Genomic DNA, 26832 nt, shown 5'->3' with positions numbered 1-26832 from the left:
GATTCAAAAAGAGACTTATCCAACCAAGGCCGCAGTTAATAAGTCAGAACAGTATTCCAGCTCAAGTCCCTGTGGCTCACATTTATCATTCTTTTCCCTGGATGAGGAGGATTAGGTAGTGGTAGGCAATGGAGGAGGGGAGAAATAAGAGGGAGACAGAATAAATACTTGTTCATTGACAAAATTTTAAAAGAAAAAAAGGAAATCTAGCAACCATAAATTATATTTATATGACCATAGAAATCAATACACAGAAGATGAGGAAATATTAAATTTGCCAAATTTATCAATAGCAAACCCATCACCAAGGTGCCCATTGGGCTGCTCAGGGGGACCTCTAAATTTGCTTTTTGGGCAGCCTCTCTGGGGCTGAGCCGGGGTGAGGGTAAGTGGGGGTGGCACAGAGATACAAGACAAAGTAGACAAAAACCAGGAGTGGAAGAGACACTGCTGCTTCTAACCCTACTTCTGCTCTGTGCCTGCAGTTCTGAGAACAGCATCAATGCAGCTACAAAGTGAAATCTAAGAAGTTTGAACAAAGGAAACTGAAGCAGGAGAAGCTCAATTAGACATGCATAAACCAAGTGAGTTTATTTCTATAAAAACCTCTTATCAGTTACTACAGATTGGGTGGGTAATATAATTGGATCAGTTATTCCCCCCATGTATTTATCCTTGAAGCTTGTAGTTTGCCAATAAGTTGAGGGAATCCATTAAATGTTATTTTTTTGGGGGGGGGTTGGAGGATGGAATCGGTTGTGCTAGCCCCTCTGGAATTAAAAAAAAAAAAAGGGAAACTTTGAAGGAATAAAAGAAGAAATTAACAACATTGTTAAAAGTCTTAATCTGAACCTTACATCAGAAGCTCCTTTCTGATGACATTTTAGGGACCTCCTTTTTATCTGGTTCCCTGACTCCTAACCAAGTGAAAACTGGGAGCATCAGAATGTGGAATTCTACCAAAGATTGACTCTGAGTTTCTTTTATAAGAAATAAAACGTACACCAGTGTTATTTACAGCCTAAAATATGCAGAAAGGAACTCCAGTTTAAACCTAAGAGATTTTCTTCCTCTGTATCCCACCTGCAGTTAATCATCTTTCTTCCTGTGACTTACCTGTACAGTTCCTGTATGTTACAGTTATTCTTTGTCTTTGCTGATGATGGGACCTTAGGGTTCAAGAAGGCAACTCTGCTCCCTTTCCACTTGCCTTGCTGAAAAAAATCTTTGTTCTGCTTTCCAGGTTTTTCTGAGAGCATTCTGCTCATCATTTCTTATAGTGCAATAAAATTCTATCACGATCCTGTAACACAACTTGTTCAGCCATTTGCTGATTGATGAGCATCTTCTCAATTTCCAATTTTTTGTCACCACAATAAGAGCTTCTATAAATACTTTCATGCATATAGGTCCCTTTCCTTTTTTTTTTTTAATCATTTTGGGAAATAGACCTAATAATGATATTATCTAATCAATAGAGATTTAGAACTTTTTTTTACATGACTATAGATAAATTTGGCATCTGAAAACTGTTTGTTCATATCCTTTGATCATTTGTCATTAGGGGAATGGCATTAAATTTTTTTTTACAAATTTGACTCAATTCTTTATATATTTAGGAAATGAGACCTTTATCCAAGAAACTTGCTATAAAAATTATTTTGTTATGCTTATTGTGTATTTCCCTTCATTCTATTTTCCTCTTGTCTGTCCTACTCTGTCCCTCTCTTTCTCTCTCTGTCCCTCTTTGTTTCTGTCTTTGTGTCTGTCTATTTCTCTCTTTTCTTCCTTTCACCCTTGTAAATGGATACATCCTCAATAGTGTTTTGCTTCTACCTCCCTCAATCCACCCATACCTTTCTCCTATTCCCTTTCTCTCCTACTTTTCTGTAGAACAAGATGGATTTCTATACTTAACTGAGTGTATATGTTATTCTCTCTTTAAGCCAATTCCAATGAGAGTAAAATTCAAGTGTTTCCTTTTCACCTTCCTTTCTACCATAAAAGCTCTTTTGCACCCCTTTTATATGAAATAATTTACCCCATTCCTCCTCTTCCTTTTCTCTTCTCCAGATGCATTCTTCTTTCTCACTCCTTTTTAAAAAATTAATGTCTTGGGGCAGCTAGGTAGCCCAGTGGATAGAGCACCAGCCTTGAAGTCAGGGGGCACCTGAGTTCAAATCTGGTCTCAGACACTTAACACTTCCTAATTGTGTGATCCTGGAAAAGTCACTAACCCCAATTGCCTTACCAAAAAAAAAAATCCCATAGTCAACCCCTACCAATGCCCTTTGTCTATGTATACTCCTTATAAGTGCTCTAATAATTTATCATTAGAAATTACATGTTATCATCTTCCCATGTTGAAATGAAAACAGTTTAATGTTATTGAATTTCTTATGATTTCTCTTTCATGTTTGCCTTTTTATGATTCTCCAGAGTATTGTATTTAAAAATCAGATTTTTCTAGTCTGCTTCTGGTCTTTAATAATTTTTACTTTTTTAAAACAAAACTGAATTCCAAATTCTCTTTTCTTCCTTTGCCCTTCACTTAGAAGACAAGCAAATTGATATGTTATATATGTTCAGTCATGTAAAACCTATTTCCATATTAGCTATGTTGTAAAAGAAAACCAAGACACTCCCCCCAAATAAAATAACTAAGAAAAATAAAACTTTTTTAAAAATATGATTTGATCTGCATTCAGACTTCATCAGTTTTTTTTTTCTGGTGGTGGATAACATTTTTCATAGATCTTTTAGAATTGTCTTAGATTGTGATATTGTTGCGGAATTAAATTCTTTACAATTTAACATTGTACACTATTGCTGTTACTATGTACAATGTTTTCCTGGTTGTGCTCATTTCATGGTAACTTTCTATGATTAGAATATCTTTTTTTGGTAGCTTGCTCATTTTTAGCTTGTTTCTTGACTTTTAATTCTATATTAAAGCTGTTTCTGCTCCCAGTGTAAAGTGAGTATTGTCTCAAGCTTCGAGTTTTTTGGGCAGCTATTTCTGGGGTTCTGTATGTTTTTGGTTCTTTCAAAGTGATAAAATCTAAGGAGAGTTGTGTTTCCTACTCTCCTGACCTGCAACCACAAGCACTCTTTTCCTTGTTGGAACCATGACCAGAAATTCTGCTTCCCTATAGCCATAAGATTTGCTGTCCTTGTCCTAGGCCTCAAGACTAGGACCTAGATCCATGTGTGGACAACACAGCAGAACTCTGCAGCAAGTACCAGTAAAGGGAGCCCCGCCTTCTCCTGCTGGCCAGTCCAACTGCCTTCCCATCTGTGGGAGCAATCGCTGCTGATTCAGTTGCCTTAAGGCCTCTTGATGCTGGACTTTGCTCCCTTCAGATTCTGGGACAACAGGTCTTTCTTGCCAATCTAAGTTGTCTTGGGCTAGAATATTAATTCACTCTGTACATTAGTGGATTTTGCAGTTCCAGAATTCACTTTAAGGCCTTATTTAGAACTGTTCAGAGGGAAATTTTTGAGAGAGCTCAGTCTTTCTCTGCAATCTTGGCTTTGCCTTTTACTCCCAAGATTGGAAAACCCTTCCTTAGTCACCAGTACCATATATGTATTGCCTTTCCTTATTAAAATGTAAGCTGCTTGAAGACAAGGATTATCTCCCTGGATCCTTGTTATCTAGCAAAGTGCCTGGCCCATAGTTAGTGTTCAAAATATGTTTTTTAATTCATTCATTAATTTGTTCTTAATACAATCTTAAATCACATGAGATTTTTTTGGTTGCCATTTCATAGCTGAAGGTGAACTCCCAGAAAGGGAGACAGAGTCAGATGTTTCCATGGTTACCTCAGGGATGAGTGTAGTTACTCTGAAAAGAAAAATGATTAGAATTCTGTTGATCTTATAGATTTGCTGATCTAATAGAGGGAACAGCTATCTGTATAATGACTCATGTTGAGCTCGTAGTCTAGAACTTTTCATAAGAACTGTTGACCAGACATACTTGCTTTGTTCCATGATGATGGAATTGATCTTTTGAACTAAAGTATAACATTTATTCAGATACAACTATAATCTTACCCACTTGGATGTTCTCCAATGATACAGATAGCAACTTACATGTGCCTACCAATTCTGCATGAATTTTTTTATTCTACAAGTTCAACAGCTAAGATCTCGCTTACTTTCTCAAAGATAAAACAGAGTATTATTTGGGCTGTCCTCCAGCAGTCCCTTTTCTTCATTATATGGCCAATCCATCTTTTCTAATCATATATTTCCTTGACAACATTGTCTATTCTTGTTCTTTTCTGAATTTGTTCATTAGTTCTAGTTTGATTCCTGATCACACCCACCTAAACCTCTTTTTTGCCCGATACTAATTTCTCTTTAGAGATTTGTATTCCATATTTTGCCTACGTATAGCAACCTTAATATTGATATTAAAAGATAGATTTCTGTTTCTGTTTGACTGTCCTCCTCTTTTTCAATTCTGTGTCCAACTCATCATTCATTTATATACTATCTGTGCTGGCATGCATAGTAATGGACAAACTATAAGATGACTTTTTACCGAATATTATCATCTAGAGTAATAGACATGCTTCCTCTGTTTAGTCTGTCTTGTGTGAATAGTCATTCCAATTTTTTTTTTCTAAATGGTTACAGATCTCTTTCAGGAAGTTCTGTAGGGTTCTAAATCTTGATACAGCCAGCCAGTCATTCAATAAGCATTTACTAAGTGTTGTTATGTGCAAGGCACTGCGTTAAGCATCTGGATTACAAAGAAAAGCAAAAGACAGCTCCCGCTCTCAATGGTGAAAATACAAATAACTATGTACAAACAAGATATAGTGGATACATTGAAAATGGTCACCTGAAGGAAAGCATCAGATTAAGGAAGATTCTTAAGGTGGTGAGATTTTATGAGCAGAACCACAAGATTGTAAGATGATCAATTCTGATGGACATGGCTCTTTTCAACAGTAAGATAATTCAGATCAATTCCAGTGATCTTGTGATGAAGAGAGCCATTTACTCCCAAAGAGAGAACTGAGGGTGGTTTACAACATAATATTCTAATTCTTGTTGTTGTTGTTTGCTTGCATTTTATTTTCTTTCCCTTTTTTCCTATTTGATTTGATTTTTTTGTGCAGCAAGATGATTGTATAAATATGTATACATATATTAGATTTAACACATTTCTATCATGTTTAACATATATGGATTACATGCCGTCTAGAGGAGAGGGTGGGGGAAGTGGGGGAAATTGGAACACAAGGTTTTACAAATGTTAATGTGAAAAATTATAAGAATAAAAAATAAAAATAAATGCTTGTTCCCTTCCTCTAAAAATAATGATGAGATTTTGGCTGCAACTTGAAGCCAGGGAAGCCAGGTGGTAGAATTTAGGAAGGAGAGCATTCTAGGCATGGAGAACAACCAGAAAAGGTATCTGGAATTAGAGGATGTATGTGGAGATCAGCAAGGAGGCTAAGGTTATTGGATTGCAGATTAGAGGTGGGGAATAAGGTGTAGAACAAGTAAATAAGGCAGCAAAGAAGGGCCCAAGCAATGAAAGGCTTTAAAGGCCAAAGAGAAGGTTTTATAATTGTTCCTGGAGTTAACAAAGAGCCAGGTAGGGGAAGGGGGATTGAGATGGGTTTAGGAAGATCACTTTGATAGATGAGTGGAGGATGGATTATAGAGACTTGCGGTATAGAGAACAACCTATTGGCAATCATAATAGTTGGGGGGGGGTGAGATGATGGGGTCCCGTAGTGGATGATGGCAAGGTCAGAAGCAAAAGAGCCCCATGTGAAAGATGCTTTGAAGGTAACATTGACACGACTTGGCAAACTGATTGACTATGGAGGGCGAGACAGGAGAAGTTAAGGATTACAAGGTTTCAGTCCTGAATGATGGGAGGATGGTAATATCCTCCACAACAATAGGAAAATAATTTGGGGAGAAAGATAATGAACTCAGTTTTGGACATTTATGGGACACTGAATTCCATAGGATCAGCAGTCACTTGGAGGTGGGAGTCTGGATGTTAGGGAAGGATGGAAACGTTCATCTGAGAATCATCAGCATAGAGATGATAATTGATATACAGGAGTGGATGAGCTCAGCAAGTGAAATTGTTTAGAAGGAGGAGGATTGAGGCTTAGGAATACCCATGGTTAATGGGCTTGACCTGAATAAAGATCCAATAAAGGAGACTGAGTGATAGGGAGAGAACCAAGATAGAATAGTGCTATCAAAGCCAGACTACTGTCATTTGCAAATGGGACATTTTATTTAAACTTCTGTATAAAACTATTCTCATCAGTGGGGATGCCATTTCTGTTCTTCAGTAACCAATTTTTTATCATAAATTACTTAGTCAAATAATTTAGGATTAAATTATTTCATTGTTTTCTTTTTTTTTTTCCTGCTAGCTAATGAATAATTTTGATCTTTGTTCTACCGCCATCAAGGATCTGACTGGAGTTGGTCAGGTCATTCAGAAAGACAGCCTACTTCAATAGCCCACCTTATAAATATATTCAGTCTCATTGTTTGTGTCTGGTGTTATTTATTGCTTGCCATGTCTAGTACGTACCAATTTTGCTCTTGAAAAAAAGTATTTATGAAATAAAAGCATGAGATTTTGGTGTAATTTCTACATCTGGCCTCTCCCATGCCTTCTTCCTAATCCATGCTTTGTGACATATTTGTGACCATCTTCACTTACTAAATTACCAAGTATCAGAGTATATGTTAATTTAATTTGGAGACTTTTTTCAAGGCTAATTAGAATTTTTCAGCTTCTTCATGTGGGGACATATGCTGCATTTTTATAGTGATCTTTTTGCCAATATTTATTGTGATGACCCCAATTTCCTTTTTTCTTCTGGTTTTATTCATAGCAGGAATCTCAAAATTTATATGACACCTTCTTCTCCCACAGCATGTCAATTTGTTGGCCCTTAGACAAGGATCTCACCATTCCAGTACCAACAGCCAAGTCAACGTTTACAAAGGATCTAGATTTTTTTTGATTCTTAAAACTCTCTTGTCTGCTTTTCCATCATCCTGACCCTATCACTTCAGAAGCAGAGGGAAACCACTCAGGGTTGAAGGCTATTGTGTATTTTACTTTCTTTCTTGGGTTGCCAGAGTGAAAAAAAAAATTAAACAAGTATGTCAGCCTCCTGGAAATGAGCCATTCTATCTAACCAAGTTGGTCCTTAAAAAGTAGACTTAGTTTGTGTCAAGACTATATTCCCTATTAAATTTTATGTAATTAGATAGGCTCAATTAGATAGGATCCTCACTGGATCTTTTTGGAGACTGTCACACAACAATTTAGAAGTCTTTGATGTTTTTCTGAAAAATGTTACGGCTGAGGTCAGAGCCCTAGCACATTTCTCCCACTTATATCATCTACCTATCATTCATTATTCTCTGGGTCTAGTCTTTCAATTGGCTTTATTTGGTTTTGTACTCTTTTCTACCTCATATATTTCCATTCTTTCCACAAAAATAGCACGAGAGATTATCAAATGCTTCACTAAAGTCTAGTTATATTGTTGATTCTCCTAATCTATGCAGTCTCTTATATATTAAGGCACCTGCCTGCAATTTAAAGTACACCCAAAATAACCTGGGAGAAGATGAGAACTTCTTTTCTGGGCAGATACCAACAGTTAACTCACAAAAAATTTGTGCTTATGAGAATTAACTGATGCCTCTGAGAATGTGTGGAAAGACAATGTGAGAAACTGAGTAAGCTCATTCTGTGCAGAAAACATTCTGAGTTCCTTTCTATAATAATATGCCAAAGTATACAGAGCACTCAGAATTTCCTGTGTCTCCTATCATATCTGTAATTACTTGAGGCACAATATCTATAGACCAGCCACCAGATGGTGCTCCAAGCTCAAATCACTTGAGGTCCACTGACCAAGTAAGTATCCAAGTAGCTCCTAATTTTATTTTGAGCTATTTTCTACCAAATAGGTAAACAGGAATCCAGCTCATCCTCCCTCTCATTTCCATTCTGAATCAATCAGCAATCATTTATTAAAAGCCTTCTATGTGGCAGGCACTATGGTCAAGAATTTTGACTTTACAAAAATGAAATATCCTACCTTCAAGAAGTGAGATGAGGATTATAATAAAACTTACTTCACAGTCGGTTTGAGGATCAAATGAGATCCATAAAGTGCTTTGCAAACTTTGAAGTGATATATAAACGCTGTTTATACGGTAAGACAACATATCTCTCTCTGTGTGTGTGTGTGTGTGTATGTATATATATATATATATATATATAATATATATATATATATATATATATATATATATGAACATTTTGGGGGAATGCTTTGTAATTTGGAGGTGGCAGTAGTCACAGAAATTAGGAAACTCCTAACATAGAACATAGTACTTGAAATGAGCTTTGAAGAAAAATAAGGATTCTCAAGAGATGGAGGTGAGGAAGGAGCACAGCATTATTAAGGGGAGGGAGAGATAGTCTATGCAAAAGTACAGAGAATGGAGATGGAGTATCATATATAAGGTGGCTGGCTCAACTACAGAGTTCCTGAAGTAGGTTAGTGTATGAAATGAGACAAAAATAGGTATTTTGGAGCCAAGTTGCAAAGAGCTTTAAATGCCAAGGGGAAGAGTTTCCATTTTCTTCTAGAGGTGATAGAGAACTACTGGAATTCACTGAGGAAGGGAATAAGATGGTTAGATCTAGTGGTGCTTTAGGAACACTCTTTGAGCAGCTCAGGTGGAAGGTAAATCGGGGCTGTGACCTGAGGCAGGAAGACAAGCAGAAGGCTATTGAACTACTCCAGGAAAGAAGTGATGATGGAGGGCATTTTTGATGTGGTCTCTTTATTTGAGTCTAGCCAATGCTAGCTTGCCCTTGGGACATTCAGCAAAGGGGTCCAGGGGGTTATCTCTCTTCCCCACCTGTAGCAGCCATGGTCATTATAAGCACATGGTGTCAAGAACATTTGTTTATCCAAGAGCTTCTGAGACTAGATACAAGTTTTTGGCTGCCTCTGCTTAACACAAGTGGCTAAACAGCATCTCCAGAGATGAATGACTCCAGCTTTTTTGGCTTCTGTTTGAGTTTGAGTGATCCCAAGTTGGGATGTTTGCCAAGGAAGAGGTGATTTCCACAAATACTTCACAGAGGAGGACTTTTCCTGCTAGGACGTTCCTTCAACTGGAAGGGAATTGGTCATTGTGACCGCTAAGGTGGGAAAACTAGGCATTTTTTTCTGATCCTCACTACCTTTCAAATCTTTTCAAAATATGAATTATGAGTAACAGGTAAAAACAATGTCAGTTTTCTCCATAATTTAGTATACTTAGAACTCAAACAAGACAAAAACTCAATGAACTAACAACAGAGGGTAACAATCTCTAATCTCTAAAGAGAAATGATTGGCAGAATCAAAAACAAAACAAAACATGAATTTGTGGTTACAAGTCTAAACAAAGAAACAATAGAGAAGCATAGATGATTGAGAATGTAAATGCATGGAGGGGAATGACAATCTGGAAGAAAAAAAGTGAAAAATAGTAACATTAATAGTAACAACAAAAAAAAAGTAACATTTTGCTTCATTGAGCAAAACATTGATATCAAGCACAAGACATGTAAGGATTATAAATCACTCAGAACACAATAAGTAAACAAACAAACAAACAAACAAACTTGAATACACTAGTGCAAGAAAAAATACCCCCAAAATTGCTTAGAATGTTTGAACATAGAAAACAATTGGAAGATAATCTCTAAGAAAAAACAAAACAAAAACAAAAATATGTTTACAAACTCTAAGACATATAGTGGCTCCATTGAGAAACAATAAATTCTATTAGTGACAAGGAGAAAGATCTTCAAATATGAATGAATGGAAATTTGAATAAGACAAAATTATTATGTACCCACCAGAAAACACAGGAGGAAATAGAATAATCGGTTCCAAATCTCAAGATGCAGTTCAGTGTGACAGATCCTATAAATCTGAGTGTGATTATAAATGAAAAAAATATGGTCAGTTAAAAAGAAAGGAAAAAAGAGGTGTTCTGATCATGCCTACAAAGAAAATTATACTTGAAAAAATTATTTGCTTCTTAAATACTCCAGACAATAGAAATAAAAAAAGAGCAAACAAATAGAACAACAAAATAACATCAGAAAGAATTCCTTCTAAATGAGGAGATAAGAGTGAAAGTAGAGATCAAATCAAAGTGATGAGAAGGAGAAAGTGATGAACTAAACCTCACCATACCTTGGACAAATGTTTTTTTGTGGGACTAAATTACAGAATAGGAGGATTAATAAAAGGGTAAAGGGTATAGGGGGAAATATAGTGATACTTTAATAAAGTCAAAAATTAACAGTGAAGGGAAAATGTAGTCTTTGGGTAAGAAAAGAGCTTACAGGAAAATGATCAAGGAGGAAAGGAAGAAATTAAAAGAGGGAGGAAATCTTGTTTAAATTGTGGGAAGGATTACCATTAATGAATATTCCTATGGGAGAAGAAAGAAATAAACTGTTATCCTCTCCCTAACTACTACTTTGGAAGGGGGCCAGTGTGCATGTTTAGCCCCATTGACCCCATGACATTTAGTTTTAAAAAGTTTTACTGGAGTTGTTTGTTGTTGTTGTTGTTTGACATCGCAAACATTTCCTAATAACCTTATGTAACCTCTTATTGCCAAAAAAAAAAAAAAAAAATGTTAAGCTAAACCAGAGCTTCTTAAACTTTTTTCACTCATGACCCTTTTTTGCCTGAGAAATTTTTACGTGACTCCATCAAATCTGAGCCAAAGTATTTCTGGCAGTGGTTGTGCATGTGCATGTTGTGTTTTCAGAACAAGGTTTCAGGGAAGTCAAATGATGCAACACAAGCAAACACTGCCAGTAATACCTCAGATTCATTTGTTTGATTTTTAATTAATTTTTGGTCGTTCCCTTCAGAAATTTTACTGTTGTCAATTTTTTTGCAATTCCCACATTCAATTAAGTGACCCTATTTGGGGTTGTGACCCATAGTTTAAGAAACTTTGAGCTAAACCAATTAATAAAGCAACTGTAGCCGGCAGTGTATGCAACATTCTGCATCCATAGTCCTCCACTTTTCTACAAAAAGGAAAGAGTTGTATTGTAATGCTGGAAAAACTGAGGCAGGATAGAGATTGGAGAGTTATAATAATTTATTTATTGGAGAGCTTAATTAATTGACTGGATCGGACTCTCATCTCCAAGTATCCAATATGGAATGTGGGATTCTAGAGATTCTTTATAGGGTTTTGTTGTTTAACAAGAACAATGACAGAATGAGAGAGGTACCAGACATTCTAATAAAGTGGGATCAAGAAGACCAATGCCAGAATGGGGGGAGGAATTGGATATTTTAATAAGTAGGGAGAGTCTGGGGTCATGATGTCTAAGACAGAAAATCTTTCTCCTTATCAAACATCTTTATGATTAGGAGGGAAAGGTGGTGCTGTAATCTGGGGATTGGGGCAGAATAACTGAGATAGAACAATTCAAGGAGATTGTAGTGTAACAGTATTTGTCATTTGCCCTCTGCAATTAATACTAGTTTTTAAATTTGTTAATTAAAGCTTTTTATTTTTAAAACATATGCATAGATAATTTTTCAACATTGATCTTTGCAAAGCCTTGTGTTCCAAATTTTCCCCTCCTTCCCTCCAACCCCTCCCCTAGATGGCAAATAATCCAATATTTGTTAAACATGTTAAAATATGTTAAATCCAATATATGCATATATACTTATCCAATTATCTCACTGCAAAAGAAAGATCAGATCAAAAAGGAAAAATAAATGAGAAAGAAAATAAAATGAAAGCAAACAATAACAAAAAGAATGAAAATGTTATGTTGTGATCCACACTCAGTTCCCACAGTCCTTTCTGTGGGTGTAGATGGATCTCTTTATCACATGATCATTGGAACTGATCTGAATCATCTCATTGTTGAGAAGAGCCACATCCATCAGAATTGATCATTGTATAATCGTGCAATTAATATTAGTATTTTCCTTTCATCTGAGTTCAGCTGATTTTTAATGTTATTAAATTATTGTATGCAACACATGTGAACTGGTTCTGCATGCTCCTCTCTGCATCAATTCCTATAAGTTTTCCCCCATTTCTCTGAACTCTTCATGTTTGCATTGCTTTAGGAGGAAGCCAGACCTAGACTTTGAGTATGAATTCTAATCACTTGTTTGTGGCAGAAAAACAAAAATTGTCTTTGACATTCAAATCACTGTGAGATTCTATCTACTTTTTACATTTACTGGAAGGGTAATTCTTAGTTCTTGTGGCTGTTAGTAGCTTGTCTAGAGATATTTGTTGTGTCTTATCACTTATATCAACAAGGCTGGTGATAGGTTTTCTCATTTGTTTCCTTCTGCCCATAGCACAGTCCCATAAGAATATTTATTCTGTTTTTCCTTTCCACTGAACCTTCCTTAGATATTTTCCATTATATAGATTTCTCATTAAATATATCTTCTCCTGAATATGCAATGCTATTCGCTTTTTCTTATTCTGTAGTCTTTTTGAATAAAGAATATTCTTCCATGAATGGTTAAAAAATAACTTTTTAAACACTTGTTATCTGTGGAGCTCTGAGGAAGCAAATGGAAAGGCAAGTGGTAATTCCCATTTACATTCTAGCAAAGGGAGATGATACCCTACAAGTGTAGTGCCTACTGATGGGCAATGGGAGGTATTTTAGTTGGGAAAATTAAAAGGAAAATATTTTACTTTATTCCATTTCATATACTTCATCCTTCTAGCTAATGTTGGGGGCCATAAGGGGCCACCCAAGCTGCGGTTGAGGTCTGGGCCAGATCAAATTCAAGGATAAGAATTTCAGGTGGTGATAAGTGAGATCCCACATCTCATATTTAGCATGTATAAAGTACTTTAAGCAGACATTGTATTTACAGATATTGTTTGAACCTTATAACTACCCTGGAAGGTAAATACTATTCTGATATACTTTTTTTTTACATTTTTACAAATGGGGAACTGAAGGCTCAGAGAGGTCATACAATTAGGAGGTGTCAGAAAAGTGGTTCAAACCCAGGCCAAATTCAGCCATCAAATCGCTATGTCATGATTTGCCTCAACCTGCTGACTCCATTCACAGAGACCATCGGTTTCTTCACTTGTCATCTGGATGGTGAAGTTATCCTGAGGGGGGAGAAGGAAGAAGAAGGGCTTCACAATGCAATAACTATTCATGAGCTGGTGCTTGAGGCGGCCACTAAGTATCCCCATTTCATTGCTCTGGGGACAAAGAAAATGGATGAATGGGAAACCATAACCTATATCGAGTATTATGAGTTGTGTCGGAAAGCAGCAAAATCCTTCCTCAAGGTAATGTGGTACCATGTTCTTTGTCATCATGAATGTGGCTCATTAGCCTTTGGTTAGCATCCAAGCCACAATAAAGATCACAGCTCCTCAAAATGTGTCACTGAAAGGACCCTTAGATGTCAGGTCTGTGGGGGAGTGAACTTAGAACATAAAATGTCAGCACTAAGAAATATCTAAAAATAAAAAAAACGGATTTGGAATCAGAGGACATGAGCTTGAATTACAGTTTTGATGCTTATGGGACCTGAGACAAGTCATTTCCTCTCTCTAAATCGGATTTTTTTCATTTAGAAAAAGGAAGGATATTTAAGGATTTTTCCTGTCTTCAATTTTATAATTCTGTGAACACAGACCCTAGAATGTCTGAGCTGAAAGTGTCTTTATAGGTCATCTAGTAGTTTAACCCCCTTCTTTTTACAGATGAGAAAATGAAGGCCCTGACTGGGGGAAAGTCATAAATGAAGTCCCCAGGTCTCCTAGCCTTCCAACTCAGAAATTTCTCTACTGTATCTTACCATATCCATGTTGTTGGCAAAGCCCACTGAATAGATTGGGGGGCATCCTGAACCCACAGTTTATGTAGGCCCTACAAGTAGGATTCCAGAGCAAGAAAGGACCTTGCATGGGCTCTGAGATTTATCTTGTTCTAAATCCTTGATCCTGGGCTAGGCAGGGCTTATGAAAGATTAGAAAATTCTTTAGGGCATTCTAATGTCATATCTTTTTCTTTTTTATTATAATTTTTTATTTTCAAAATATATGCAGGGATAATTTTTCAACATTGACCCTTGCAAAACCTTGTGTTCCAAATTTTTCCCTCCTTTTCCTTCACCCCCTCTCCTAGATGGCAAGTAATACAATATGTTAAACATGTTAAAAATATGTCAAGTCCAATATAGGTATACATATTTATACAATTATCATGTTGCACAAGAAAAATCAGATCAAAGGGATTAGGTGGCGCAGTAGATAGAGCGCCAGCCTTGAAGTCAGGAGGACCTGAGTTCAAATCTGATCTCAGACACTTAACACTTCCTGGCTGTGTGGCCCTGGGCAAGTCACTTAACCCCAATAGCCTCAGCAAAGAAAAAAAAAAAAAAAGAAAAGAAAAAGAAAAGAAAAGAAAAAAAAAAAAAAAGAAAAAAAGAAAAATCAGATCAAAAATGAAAACAAAATGCAAACAACAAAAAGAATGAAAGTGCTATATTGTGTCACATCTTTTTCTGATGTTATTTTATTTTACTTGACCCAAATTTGGATTAATAAGCCCAATGGTGATGGGTACAGGTGTGTGTTGTGATATCACCTCTGAAAGAATTCAGGCTCAGTCTCCATCCCAAGCAAAGGTACTTATTGAGATTTACATCCTCTGTGGTCTGCAATTCTTAAGGGAGACAGCAATTGAGCAAAACAAGACTAGGATTTTTTATAGAGTAAAAGATACTGATTACGTCACAAGACATGTAAATTTTGAAGTTATAGGAGGGAGGTCTTAAAGCCTTGGAGGAATGGCACATGTATATATAGAATGCATATAGAAAAGCCCACTGGGAGTGGGAATGGTATCAATAATATTATAATAAGGATGCCTGTGTCATGACTTCACCTAAGGAACAGCAAATAAGGAGAGTGAACGGGTCCCATACTGGGTAAAGTCCTTTCTGTGGTTTGCACTCCAATATCCTGCTCTGCATCCATTTCTTATTGACTAATTTCTGGTATGTCTAACCAGATGGAGTGGTCACAGAGCATGCTGACCTGCTTGTTGCCCATGATTTGTGTGGGATTCTGGTCTCAGGTTCGGGGCAACAATAAGAATTTTATCAACGATGTTCTCTGATATCACCTTGTGACATGGTAGGGAGCCAGAACTTGGGAAGTCTCTGCCAGTGGGATTCTGGCCTTATTTAGTTTGAAAGACTTCACAAAGGGGACCAGCATGTGTCTCTAGATTTAAGACATGTCTTGAGACTGATAATACTCCCCCCTCTCCTTTTTTTCCCCTTCCTTCCCTTCCCCCTTCCTTTCCCTTTTCTTCCTTTCCATGTCTTTTTTTCTACATCTTCTCTTCCCCCTTCTTCCCCTTCCTCTTTCCCTTTTCCTTCTCCTTTTCTTCCCCTTTCCCTTCTCCTTTCTCTTTCCTTTTCACTTCCCCTTCCTTTTTCCCTTCCCTTCCCTTCCTATTCAAACAAACACTAATTTTATGCCCAATGAGTCATGTAAGACATCAGACCAAATGCAAGAGTACGAACATGAAAACCTTTCGTCCTCCTTGCTCTCAAGTTGCTGCCAGCCTTCTAGAGGGCATAAAGAGAACCCAACATTTACGATGAGAAGCACAACATGAAGTATACTGTGATGGGGCAAAGGAATGATCCCTCTGTGTACTTTGGGGAACATGGGGTGGTGGGCTGGAGGAGGGCATTTTCAGCTGGAGAGGGGGATCAAGAAAGACTCCAAGGAGGGGAGGGTGGCCCTTGAACTGAGTCTATCCTTGTAGGATGAGAGGAGAATTTTAACAGGTGGAAATGAGAAGGAAGTCAGTTCTTGTCCTAGTAAATGGACTGCCTGACTACAGAAGAGTGGGAGCCTCTCAGATTTGGGAAGTTGTGGAGGGTCCAGTCTATCTGAAGGAGATTCACATGAAATAAGGCCAAAAAGTGAATTAGAACTTGACTATAATTATTATCAACCGACTGCAGGACATAGGAAAGAATGCTGGATTTGGGAGTTGGAAGATCTGAGTTCAAATTGCACTTCTATTACTTCTTGTGTGACTCTGGACACATTGTTTATTCTCTCTGTATCTCAGTGTCCTCATCTATATTTATGGAAAAGGGCTCATCTATAATGCATACCCAGAAGTCAACTTACCAAGGGATTAGAAACAGGTAGGGCACAGTGTTCATATGCTAAAAATATTAACCCTAGGCCTTTACTAGCTATGTGATCCTGAGCATTTAATCCTGATTGTCAAATAAATGAATGAATAAATAAATAGAGAGATAAACCAGCAAATGAATAGATGAATGAATAAATGATAGACCTTTTTCCACTCCTAGTCCAAGGGGGAAGTTAAAAGAGTGAGCCTAAATATGAATCGAGGAACTAAGTGGCACTGGGGATAGAGCTGTGGACTTGGAGTCAAGAAAACCTGAGTTGAATCTTGATTTAGACACTTAGTAGCTGCATGACCCTGGGAAAATCACTTAACCACCATCTGCCTCAGTTTCCTTACCTGTAAAATAGGGAGAATGATAGCACCTATCTCTCTAGATTGGTGAGAGGATCATTGTAGAGTGCTTTGCAAAGCTTATAGCACTTTTGTTGCTGTTATTACAACTCTAAATCCAAGTCCCTATCATGAGGATGGGGCTGAAATCAATCTACTCCATTTTATATCTTACCTGAGTGAGAATATGTCTCTGTTGTCAAATCAATCAAAAGACCTTTGACTAAGGGCGATTTTTTTTTTTTTGGAAAAACTTGTTAGTGAAATGAAATAATGACAGATAAAAAAATCTATTCCAATTGACTGGGGTGATACTAATGGTGGTGAGGATGGATGAGAAAATGGGTTAATTATACCCTCAGGGTCTTATATAAAAGCATCAAATTAGAATGGAAAAATTTCAGAAAAATTAGTGTATGTGGAGTTTTAGTTCTCCCCTCTGAGAATGAGCTTCCTGGAGGAAAAGGACAAATTTAGTCTCAATCAGGTCCTCTCCCATCTCCTCTACCCCTTTTCTCATCTATGACCAGAGAAGGATTTTCTAACTTCAAAGGTTCAGATGATATTGGATGTTCAGTTTTCTCATTATTGTCATAAATGTTGCTTCTGGATCAGCTGGAGTTTTTGTCCATCACTGGGGGCCAAGGACAGACTGGGACTCAAAGTTCTACAAAGAATCCAATACAAAGACCGTGTCTGGGGAGAATTTTCCTATGAATGGAAGAAAAGTATTTCCTGCATCCCAAATCTGTGATCTGGCCCTTGATGCTATCTGTGTTCTCTGAGCTTCAGACGACTTTCTCCTGGACCCTCTATGTGCAGTATCAGATTATGTCACAGACTTTTAGGGGGGAAACTTTGTACCACCTTAATCCTTTCTAAAAGCTATTTGAGCTTAGCTAATGGACTGGCTTTCAATTAATAATTTTCGGGGGAAACACCAATAGGGCTCAAGGCAATGCCATCAGAGAATAACCACTGACCCTTCAGAGTTATCCCTAGGAACATTTTAGGTAGATGCTCTGTGGACCTGACGGATTGAGATAGTTGAGTTAAACATCTTTAGAGTTTGTCTGGGTTATACTATAATCCTTTATCTGGACATCCTTGGGATATGTTAAACTCAATTGTTCCTCCCCCCCCCAAAAAAAAAATCTGTCCTTCCTCCAAATTTCTTATTTCTGTTGAGGGCATTACTCTCCATTCCACCACTTAGATAAACAAGAGGTCACTGGTCTTTTATAAAGTAATTTCAGTAAAGTGATGGAATCAATTGTACTATTGAGGGATAAGTGGAGAGGCAATGGAGGCAGCCAGTGCAGATTATCTTAAAGAGATATAGTTAGAGACAGAAAAGGAGGTGTAAGACAATAGCTTTAGACAATGTTCTGAGTCAGTTAAAAAGGGGATTATTGTTTTTTTAGAATGGGGAAACTTGAAAGATGGCATGTTGATATGTAGTGGTTTCCAAAGTGAAGTGTACAAAATCTGTTGTAACTCAAAATGGATAAGTTGGCGTAAAAGAAATCTTGCAAAGAAACTCAGATTTGGTAATATAACTGATACAAGTTTGAGTAAAGAACGAGAGAATGGCAAAGCTACAAAGCTTCTCGATCCCCCTTCTAGATCTTTGATAGCCCCATTAGAAGTAAATCTAGCCTGATAAACCTGCTTTCTCATTCTCCACACATTGAAATAGTCAATAATATTATTTTAAATATGGATTTGTATGTATTTTTATTAAAGATCAACCTTGTCCATAAGAATGAAAAAAATTAGAAGAAAATCTGGGATACTTGCTGGAAAAAGAACTCCCTGGAAAAATAAATCGAGAAGAGATAATTTTAAAATTATTTGACTTGGGGCAGTTAGATGGTATGGTGGATGGGGCACTGGGCCTCGGAGTCAGATGGACCTGCATTCAAATCCAGCTTCAGACACTTAACTCTTCCTAGATGTGTGATCCTGGACAAGTCATTTAATCCTAAGTGCCTGGGGGAGGAGGGGGAAGAAAAATTATTAAATTACTTGAAAGTCATGATTTAAAAAACAAACCCTAGATCCTGGACATTATACTTCAAGAAATTATCAAGGAAAATTTCCCCAATATCTTAGATCCAGAGGGTAAAACAGAAATGGAAAGAATCTACCAATTATTTCCGGAAAGAGATTCCAAAATTAAAACTCCCAGGAATATTATAGGTGGGTCAAATAATCCCAGTCAAAGAAAAAACAGTTCAAGCAGTCAGAAAGAAACAATTCAAATATTGTGGAACCTTAGTCAGAATCACACAAGATTAACAGTTCCTATATTAAAAGACTGCAAAAGAGCTAGGATTACAACCAAGTAACACCTGCTCAGAAGAATTAGTAATTCTTCAAAGGAAAAAAATTTTTTTAAATGAAATTGAGGATTTTCAAGCTCTTGAAAAGACCATAGCTGAAGAGGAAATTTGACATTCAAACAGAAGAGTCAAGAAAAGCAATAAAAAAGTAAACATGAAAGAGGATTCATAAGAAAATTTTGATGAAGTTAACTTTTTTGCAGTTTTTTATTATTAAAGCTTTTTATTTTCAAAACATATGTATGGATAATTGTCAACATTCACTCTTGCAAAATCTTGTGTTCCGAATTTTTTCCCTCCCTGACCCATACCTCTTCTCCTAGATGGCAAGTAATCCAATATGTGTTAAACATGTGCAATTCTTCTATATGATAGTTCCACAATTATCATACTGCACAAGAAAAATCAGATCAAAAGGGAAAAAAGAGAAAGAAAACAAAATATGAGCAAACAACAACAAAAAAAGAATGTTACGATGTGATCCACACTCAGCTTCCAAAGTCCTCTCTCTGGGATGGATGGCTCTCTTAATTACAAGATCATTGGAACTGACCTCAGTCATCTCATTGTCGAAAAGAGCCTCGTCCATCAGAATTGATCATTGTATATAGTTTTGTTGCCATGTATAATGATCTCCTGGTTCTGCTCATTTCACTTAACATCAGTTCATGTAAGTCTCTCCAGGACTCTCTGAAATCATCTTGTTGGTTGTTTCTTACAGAAGAATAATATTCCATAACATTCATATACCACAATTTATTCAGCCATTCTCCAACTGATGGGCATCCATTCAATTTCCAGTTTCTGGCCACTACAAAAAGGGCTGCCACAAACATTCTTGCACATACAGGTTCCCTTTCCTTCTTTAAGATCTCTTTGGGATATAAGCCCAGTAGTAACACTGTTGGATCAAAGGGTATGCACAGTTTGATAATTTTTTGGGCATAATTCCAAATTGCTCTCTAGAATAGTTGGATCAGTTCGGTTCCACCAACAATGCATCAGTGTCCCAGTTTTCCCACATCCCTCCAACATTCATCATTATCTTTTCCTGTCATCTTAGCCGATCTAAGAGGTGTGTAGTGGTATCTCAGAGTTATCTTAATTTGCATTTCTCTAAGCAATATGGAGCTAATTTCTTCATCTGAAAATTGCCTGTTCACCTCATTTGACTATTTATTAATTGAAAAATGGCTTGAATTCTTATAAATTTGAGTCAATTCTCTATATATTTTAGAAATGAGGCCTTTATCAGAATCCTTGAATATAAAATTTTCCCTAGTTTATTGATGAAATTAACTTTTATTAAAGTTTAATAAAATTAAACTTTTAAACAGTTAAACTGTTTAATATTCCTATATGGAAGATGATATTTATAATTCCTAAGAACTGTGTCATTATTAGAACAGTTAAAAGAAGCTTACATAGACAGAGGCATGAATGTAAGGACAATGCTTGAATCTCACTTTCATCAGAATTGGTTCAAAGACAGAGGAATACACACATATACAACATTCCAGTTGTGGATAGAAATATAACTTATCCAATAGGGAAATGGAAGAGGAAGGGGATAAGAAAAAGGAGGAAGATGATAAAAGAGAGGGCAGTAGTTAGAAACAAAATAATTGGATAGGATGACCTCATCCATAAAATGGAAGCATATGGCAGAATGGATTAGAAACCAGAATCCAACAGTATGTTCTTTGCAAGAGATACTTGACACAGAAAGACAAACCATTAAGTTAAAATAAAAAATTGCAGCAGAATCTAATATGCTTCAACTGAAGTTTTTTTGAAAAAAAAAAGGCACAGTAGCTATCATGATTTCAGGCAAAGTAAAAGCAAAAACAGACCTAATTAAAAGAGACAATGAAGCAAACTACATTTTGTTAAAAGGTACCATAGACAATGAAGCAATATCAAAAAATTTTCTTTGATAAAATCCTCATTTCTTAAGTATATACTGAGTTGAATTTGTAAAAATGAGAACCATTCACCAACTGATAAATGGTCAAAAGATACAGACAGGCAGTTTTTAGAAGAAATCAAACATGGATAATCATACGAGAAAATGCCCTAAATCATTATTGCTTAGAAAATGCAATTTAAAACAACCCTGAGGTGGTACCTCATACCCATCAGAAATGACAAGTCTTGAATTGTTAGTAGAATATTGAATTGGTCTAACCATTCTGGAGAATAATTTGGAAGTGAGCCCAAAGATCTGGACATACCCTAAAAATAAACTATGCTATACATAAATACATGCCTAAGTAACACTGTGCATATCCTTTGTTCTAGCAATATCACTACTAAGTCTATATCAAAGAGATCCAAGAAAAAGGAAAAGGGACCCATATATATATATATTAATAGCAGCTTTTTTGTGGTGGCAAAGGAGAAAATGAGGGGATGTTTATTGATATGGAGAACGGCTGAAGAAATTGTGGCATATGATTATGTGCTATATTAGAAGTGATAGGTGGGATAGTTTCATAAAAACATGGTAAGATTTATATGAACTGATGACAAGTGAAATAAGAAAAACTAGGGGGTAATTTTGCACAGTAATAACAATGTGTAATGATGATCAACTGTGAAAGATTTGTATTCAGGTCAATACAATGATCGAAGTCAATTCCAAAGGACTCATGATTAAAACAAAAGTTATCCATCTCCACAGCGAGTGAACTGATGGACTCTGAATGTAAATTGAAGTATAATATTCCACTTTATTTTTCTTGTTTTTAAAAAATATAGCTAATATGGAAATGTTTCACATGATTTCACATGCATAATTGATATCATATTGCTTGCCTTTCCAATGGATGGAGAAAGATGTAAAAGAGAGGGAGAGAATTTTGAACTCAAAATTTATAAAGAAAAGTTTGCTAAACATAAATGAATAACAAATTGATTTAAAAAAATAAATAAAGATAAATCTTGTCTTGAGATTATTGTGACAAAATATTAATTAACGAAGGTATGAGTGTTTAGCAAGACATTTAAAAGCATAGTTTTGTTGCTGAAAACAGTTGTAGGTCACCTGTGAAAACATTCACATCTGAACACTTTAAGAACTTGGAAACAGAACTATTTGAAAACTTCTAAACAAAGAGTTTCCATGAACTTTGATTCATTTGTTATAAAATAGAAAAATATACCACCATCTGATTGATATATAAGAAAAAAATCAGGGGGCAGCTAGTTGATGCAGTGGATAGAGCACCAGCCCTGAAGTCAGGAGGACCTGAGTTCAAATTTGACCTCAGACACTTACCATTTCCTAGCTGTGTGACCCTGGGCGAGTCACTTAATCCTAATTGTTCCAGCAAAAAAAAAGAAAAAGAAAAAAACAATCAATATCAGGGAAGATAAAAATTTATTGGCCAAATTTCAATAAAATAAAAAGTCTCTCCATAATTGGTAGTTATGATTGAAAAAAAATTATCCTGATTTAGTAAGTATAATCCATAATGTACTTCTTCCACATGGATCTCTATTTCTCTTTGAGATTTTTTAAAAACTAAATTCACCAATCAGACTTCCAAGAAAATATTTTAATGATCTAGAAAAAATAACAAAATTCAAATGGAACAATAAAAAGTCGAGAATCTCAAGGGAATTAATGAAAAAAAATCAAATGAAGGTGGCCTAGCTGTACCCGATCTAAAATTATATTATAAAGCAGCAGTCACCAAAACCATTTGGTATTGGCTAAGAAATAGATTAGTTGATCAGTGGAATAGGTTAGGTTCACAAGACAGAATAGTCAACTATAGCAATCTAGTGTTTGACAAACCCAAAGATCCTAACTTTTGGGATAAGAATGCATTATTTGATAAAAACTGCTGGGATAACTGGAAATTAGTATGGCAGAAATTAGGCATGGACCCACACTTAACACCATATACCAAGATAAGATCAAAATGGGTCCATGACCTAGGCCTAAAGAACAAGATTATAAATAAATTAGAGGAACATAGGATAGTTATCTCTCAGACTTGTGGAGGAGAAAGAAATTTGTGACCAAATCACTATTGATCAGAGAAATTCAAATTAAGACAACTCCGAGATATCACTACACACCTGTCAGATTGGCTAAGATGACAGGAAAAAATAATGATGAATGTTGGAGGGGATGCGGGAAAACAGGGACACTGATGCATTGTTGGTGGAGTTGTGAACGAATCCAACCATTCTGGAGAGCAATCTGGAATTATGCCCAAAAAGTTATCAAAATGTGCATATCCTTTGATCCAGCAGTGTTTCTATTGGGCTTATATCCCAAAGAAATACTAAAGAAGGGAAAGGGACCTGTATGTGCCAAAATGTTTGTGGCAGCCCTGTTTGTAGTGGCTAGAAGCTGGAAATTGAATGGATGCCCATCAATTGGAGAATGGCTGGGTAAATTGTGGTATATGAATGTTATGGAATATTATTGTTCTGTAAGAAATGACCAGCAGGATGAATACAGAGAGGCTTGAAGAGACTTACATGAATTGATGCTAAGTGAAATGAGCAGAACCAGGAGATCATTATATACTTCAACAACAATACTATATGAGGATGTATTCTGATGGAAGTGGATTTCTTCGACAAAGAGACCTAACTCAGTTTCAATTGATTAATGATGGACAGAAGCAGTTTCATCCAAAGAAAGAACACTGGGAAATGAATGTGAACTATTTGCATTTTTGTTTTTCTTCCCGGGTTATTTTTACCTTTTGAATCCAATTCTCTCTGTGCAACAAGAGAACTGTTTGGTTCTGCAAACATATATTGTATCCAGGATATACTGCAACATATTTAATATACATAGGACTGCTTGCCATCTAGGGGAAGGCGTGGAGGAAGGGAGGGGAAAAATCGGAACAGAAACGAGTGCAAGGGATAATGTTGTAAAAAAATTACCCTGGCATGGATTCTGTCAATAAAAAGTTATTATAAAATTAAAAAAAAAAACAAGTAAATTCAACTTAGAACCAGAGCTTTGAATTGCTGTATCACAAAGACAGGGATGGGAGATGGAAGGATACACATATTTATTAAGTACCTTACAGTTGAAGAAACTCAGACAAACAGAGGTTAAGTGATATTATTCCTTATTCCACTTAGTAATGTTAAGGTGAGAATTGAACAAATAATAAAATATTTAATCATATTGCTATTATTTAAGAATGATTTATCATAATTTTTAGTGACAGCAAAATAACTTTTTGTACTATGTAAAATAATTATTTAAAATATATTGGTTTTATTTTTATCTCATTCTTTAGAATATCTATTAGCATGTTTTATAATGTAAATAATATATTAGTACATGTATATAACTTAAGCATCACTAATTATGTTTGTTATTGATGTGGACTGGTGCAAAGAAGGAAGGGATGAGTAGTGGAACAATGCAAGTTTTGAGATGTAGGGGAGGAAGATGGAAAGTTCAGCACAGAAAGTCTTAATTTTCTTTGTAAAGTTGAAGGTGAATACATCTGATGAAGAGAGGGAAAGGAAAGGAAGGGGAGGGAAGAAAAGGCAAAGGCATCTTATAGATGAAGGAACTGAGGCAAATGGAGGTTATTACTTGCCAAGGGTCATACAGGAGATTTGAACTCAGATTTTCCTGACTCCAGTCTCAGTGTTGTATCCACTGCACCGCCTAGTTGTGGGGAGCTTGTTTCAGGGGGCACTTGGGGCTTGAAGAAAAAGAAAAGATAGGCAGTATGAAAGGAAGTCTATTAGAGATTAAAAAAAAAGATTACTAAGAATTGAGTTACTTAATCATCCTCCTTAGAAGCCCTAAATTCAAGTCCTGCCTCTCTTACCTATGTAGTTATCAAAAAGTTAAAAGTTTGAACCTCAGTTTCCCCATCTATATGTATTACTATAGCAGAATGTTACATGTTAAATGAGAGAATTTGCTTTTCCAAGCCACAGAAGAGGGAAGGGGCAGAGCTGAATGGGGGGCAGAGGATGAGACTTTTATTCAAGAAACAAACGGAATGCTTCTTAGTTGAAATAATACCCAAACAATTACAATTGTGACAATAAAATTCAATTACCTCGTGAGAATGAAAACCAGATAATCAGAATAGGAAGGGCTCTTAGGAAATATCAATACCCTCTTTTACAGATGAGGGAAAATGATTTGTCCATCCCAATTGACATTTCACCATAGCACCCCAAGGGATAGCTAATCCTTTCTATTGCAACCCTCATATAAACTCCTAGATCTGGAAGAGAAATCAGGATGCCTTTGGTCCAATTCTGCATGAGCATGATTGATTGAGCAAAAATTCCCTGCAGAACAAATATCTTGAATTAGTGGTTATCCATGCAGCTCTCCAGCTAAAGGAAATCCACTCCCTCCTCCAGGAATTCATTCTGCTTTTGGACAGCTCCCCACATAAGGGAGATTTCTCTTTTGTTGAACCTAAATCTATTTCTTACCAATTCCATTCATGGTTCCCAGTTTTTTCCCTCTTGGGCAAAATAGAACCTATCTTATCTCTCTTCCATATGGCAGCCTTTTGACTATTCAAAAACAACTGTCATGCTGTTCCTAAGTCCCTTATTCTCTAAGCTACAAATTCCTATTTCCTTTAACCGGTCCTCATGTAGGACTATAGAATTTAGTCTAGAAAGGACTTTCAGGATCAACTGATCTGACCCCTTCTTTCAAGGACATCAAAGTCCAAACTCAAAAACCATTTTTCCAATGGACAAGTTGAATGGCTTGTCCAAGATCACAGAGTTAATCACAGAATTAGGAGTTTTGACTCTTTCCCCATCCTGATTGACTTTCCTGAAACATGGCAGGTAAAACAATATCCCAAAATGTAGTCTGACCAGGGTAGAGATCAATAGGATTTTCACTTCCTCCTATGCTTTCCATTCATTATTCTCCCCATTCACATAATCGATGTGGTTGTAAACCCTTCATTCAAATCATTGTCATAATCCATTGGTCCATGAATGGGAACAGTTCTTTAGAGGCTATTTTAACTGAGCTTCTACTCTGACAGAGTTTTCCAGACTAGCAACATTTACATTCTAAGCCTGACAACCATAGGGGAGTCTTTCCCAATCCCCATCAATTCTAGCACTTTCCCTCTGGAGATTATCTTCAATTTATCTTGCCTACAGCGTGTTTGTAGAGAGCTGTTTACATATTGTGTCATCCATTAGACCATGAGCTTCTTGAGAGCAGGCCTTTCTTTGAGTCCCTATACTGCTTCCTGTTGGCTTGGGATCTGTGGGAGAGAACCCCCACATTAATGAAATTATGAGTCACTGAAGTTTTGAAATATTAGTCTTATCATTATCATTACCAGAGAAACCAACTCTAGTTTCCTCAAGTCGCATGTATGCTGGTTTTGCTTGATCCATGTTTTGAGTATCTTGATAAGTTCCTGAGAAGAACAGAAATATTTTTGTGTTTCCACAGCTTGGTCTCGAGCGCTTTCACGGTGTGGGGATCCTGGGCTATAATTGCATCGAATGGTTCGTTGCTGACATTGCCAGCATTTTTGCCGGGTAAGGAAAAAAATGGGGTTGGTTCAGGGATGTTTTGGCTGGTTACAGTATGGGTCTTGGAGATGAGAATCTCAGACACACACACAAAAAATTCAAGTCAAGGATGGGATGGGGAGGGTCTTAGAAATCACCTAGTCCCACATTTTAAAGATGGGAAAATCAAGGCCCCAACAGGGGAAATGGATTGCTCAAGGTCATATCACAAGTAAATAATGGAGATGGGTCTTGTACCTGGTCTTCTTTTCCCCTATGTGCTATTCCTGTCATGTTAGGACTAAATGTTCGTTTTCTTTTAGTAATAGTAAA

General features: G+C 36.4%; 1 protein-coding gene across 4 annotated transcripts in view; it reads left to right on the top strand.

The window, feature by feature from the left end:
* The window catches only part of LOC127544884 (long-chain-fatty-acid--CoA ligase ACSBG2-like), a 68960-nt gene that overhangs the window by 1787 nt on the left and 40341 nt on the right, over nucleotides 1-26832 (top strand). For 3 of the 4 annotated variants that reach the window (XM_051971769.1, XM_051971768.1, XM_051971771.1), the window contains exons 2-4: nucleotides 486-584; nucleotides 13069-13413; nucleotides 26438-26526. In XM_051971769.1, coding sequence (XP_051827729.1) covers nucleotides 13150-13413; nucleotides 26438-26526 — 353 coding nt within the window. In that variant the 5' untranslated portion in view covers nucleotides 486-584; nucleotides 13069-13149. The remainder of the gene's footprint in view (nucleotides 1-485; nucleotides 585-13068; nucleotides 13414-26437; nucleotides 26527-26832) is intronic. The other variant, XM_051971770.1, reaches the window with a different exon arrangement.

The sequence above is a fragment of the Antechinus flavipes genome, chromosome 1 (genome assembly GCF_016432865.1).
Source record: "Antechinus flavipes isolate AdamAnt ecotype Samford, QLD, Australia chromosome 1, AdamAnt_v2, whole genome shotgun sequence".
NCBI lineage: Eukaryota > Metazoa > Chordata > Mammalia > Dasyuromorphia > Dasyuridae > Antechinus > Antechinus flavipes.
The sequence above is the reverse complement of the archived record's forward strand: the minus strand, read 5'-3'. Positions and strand labels throughout refer to the sequence as shown.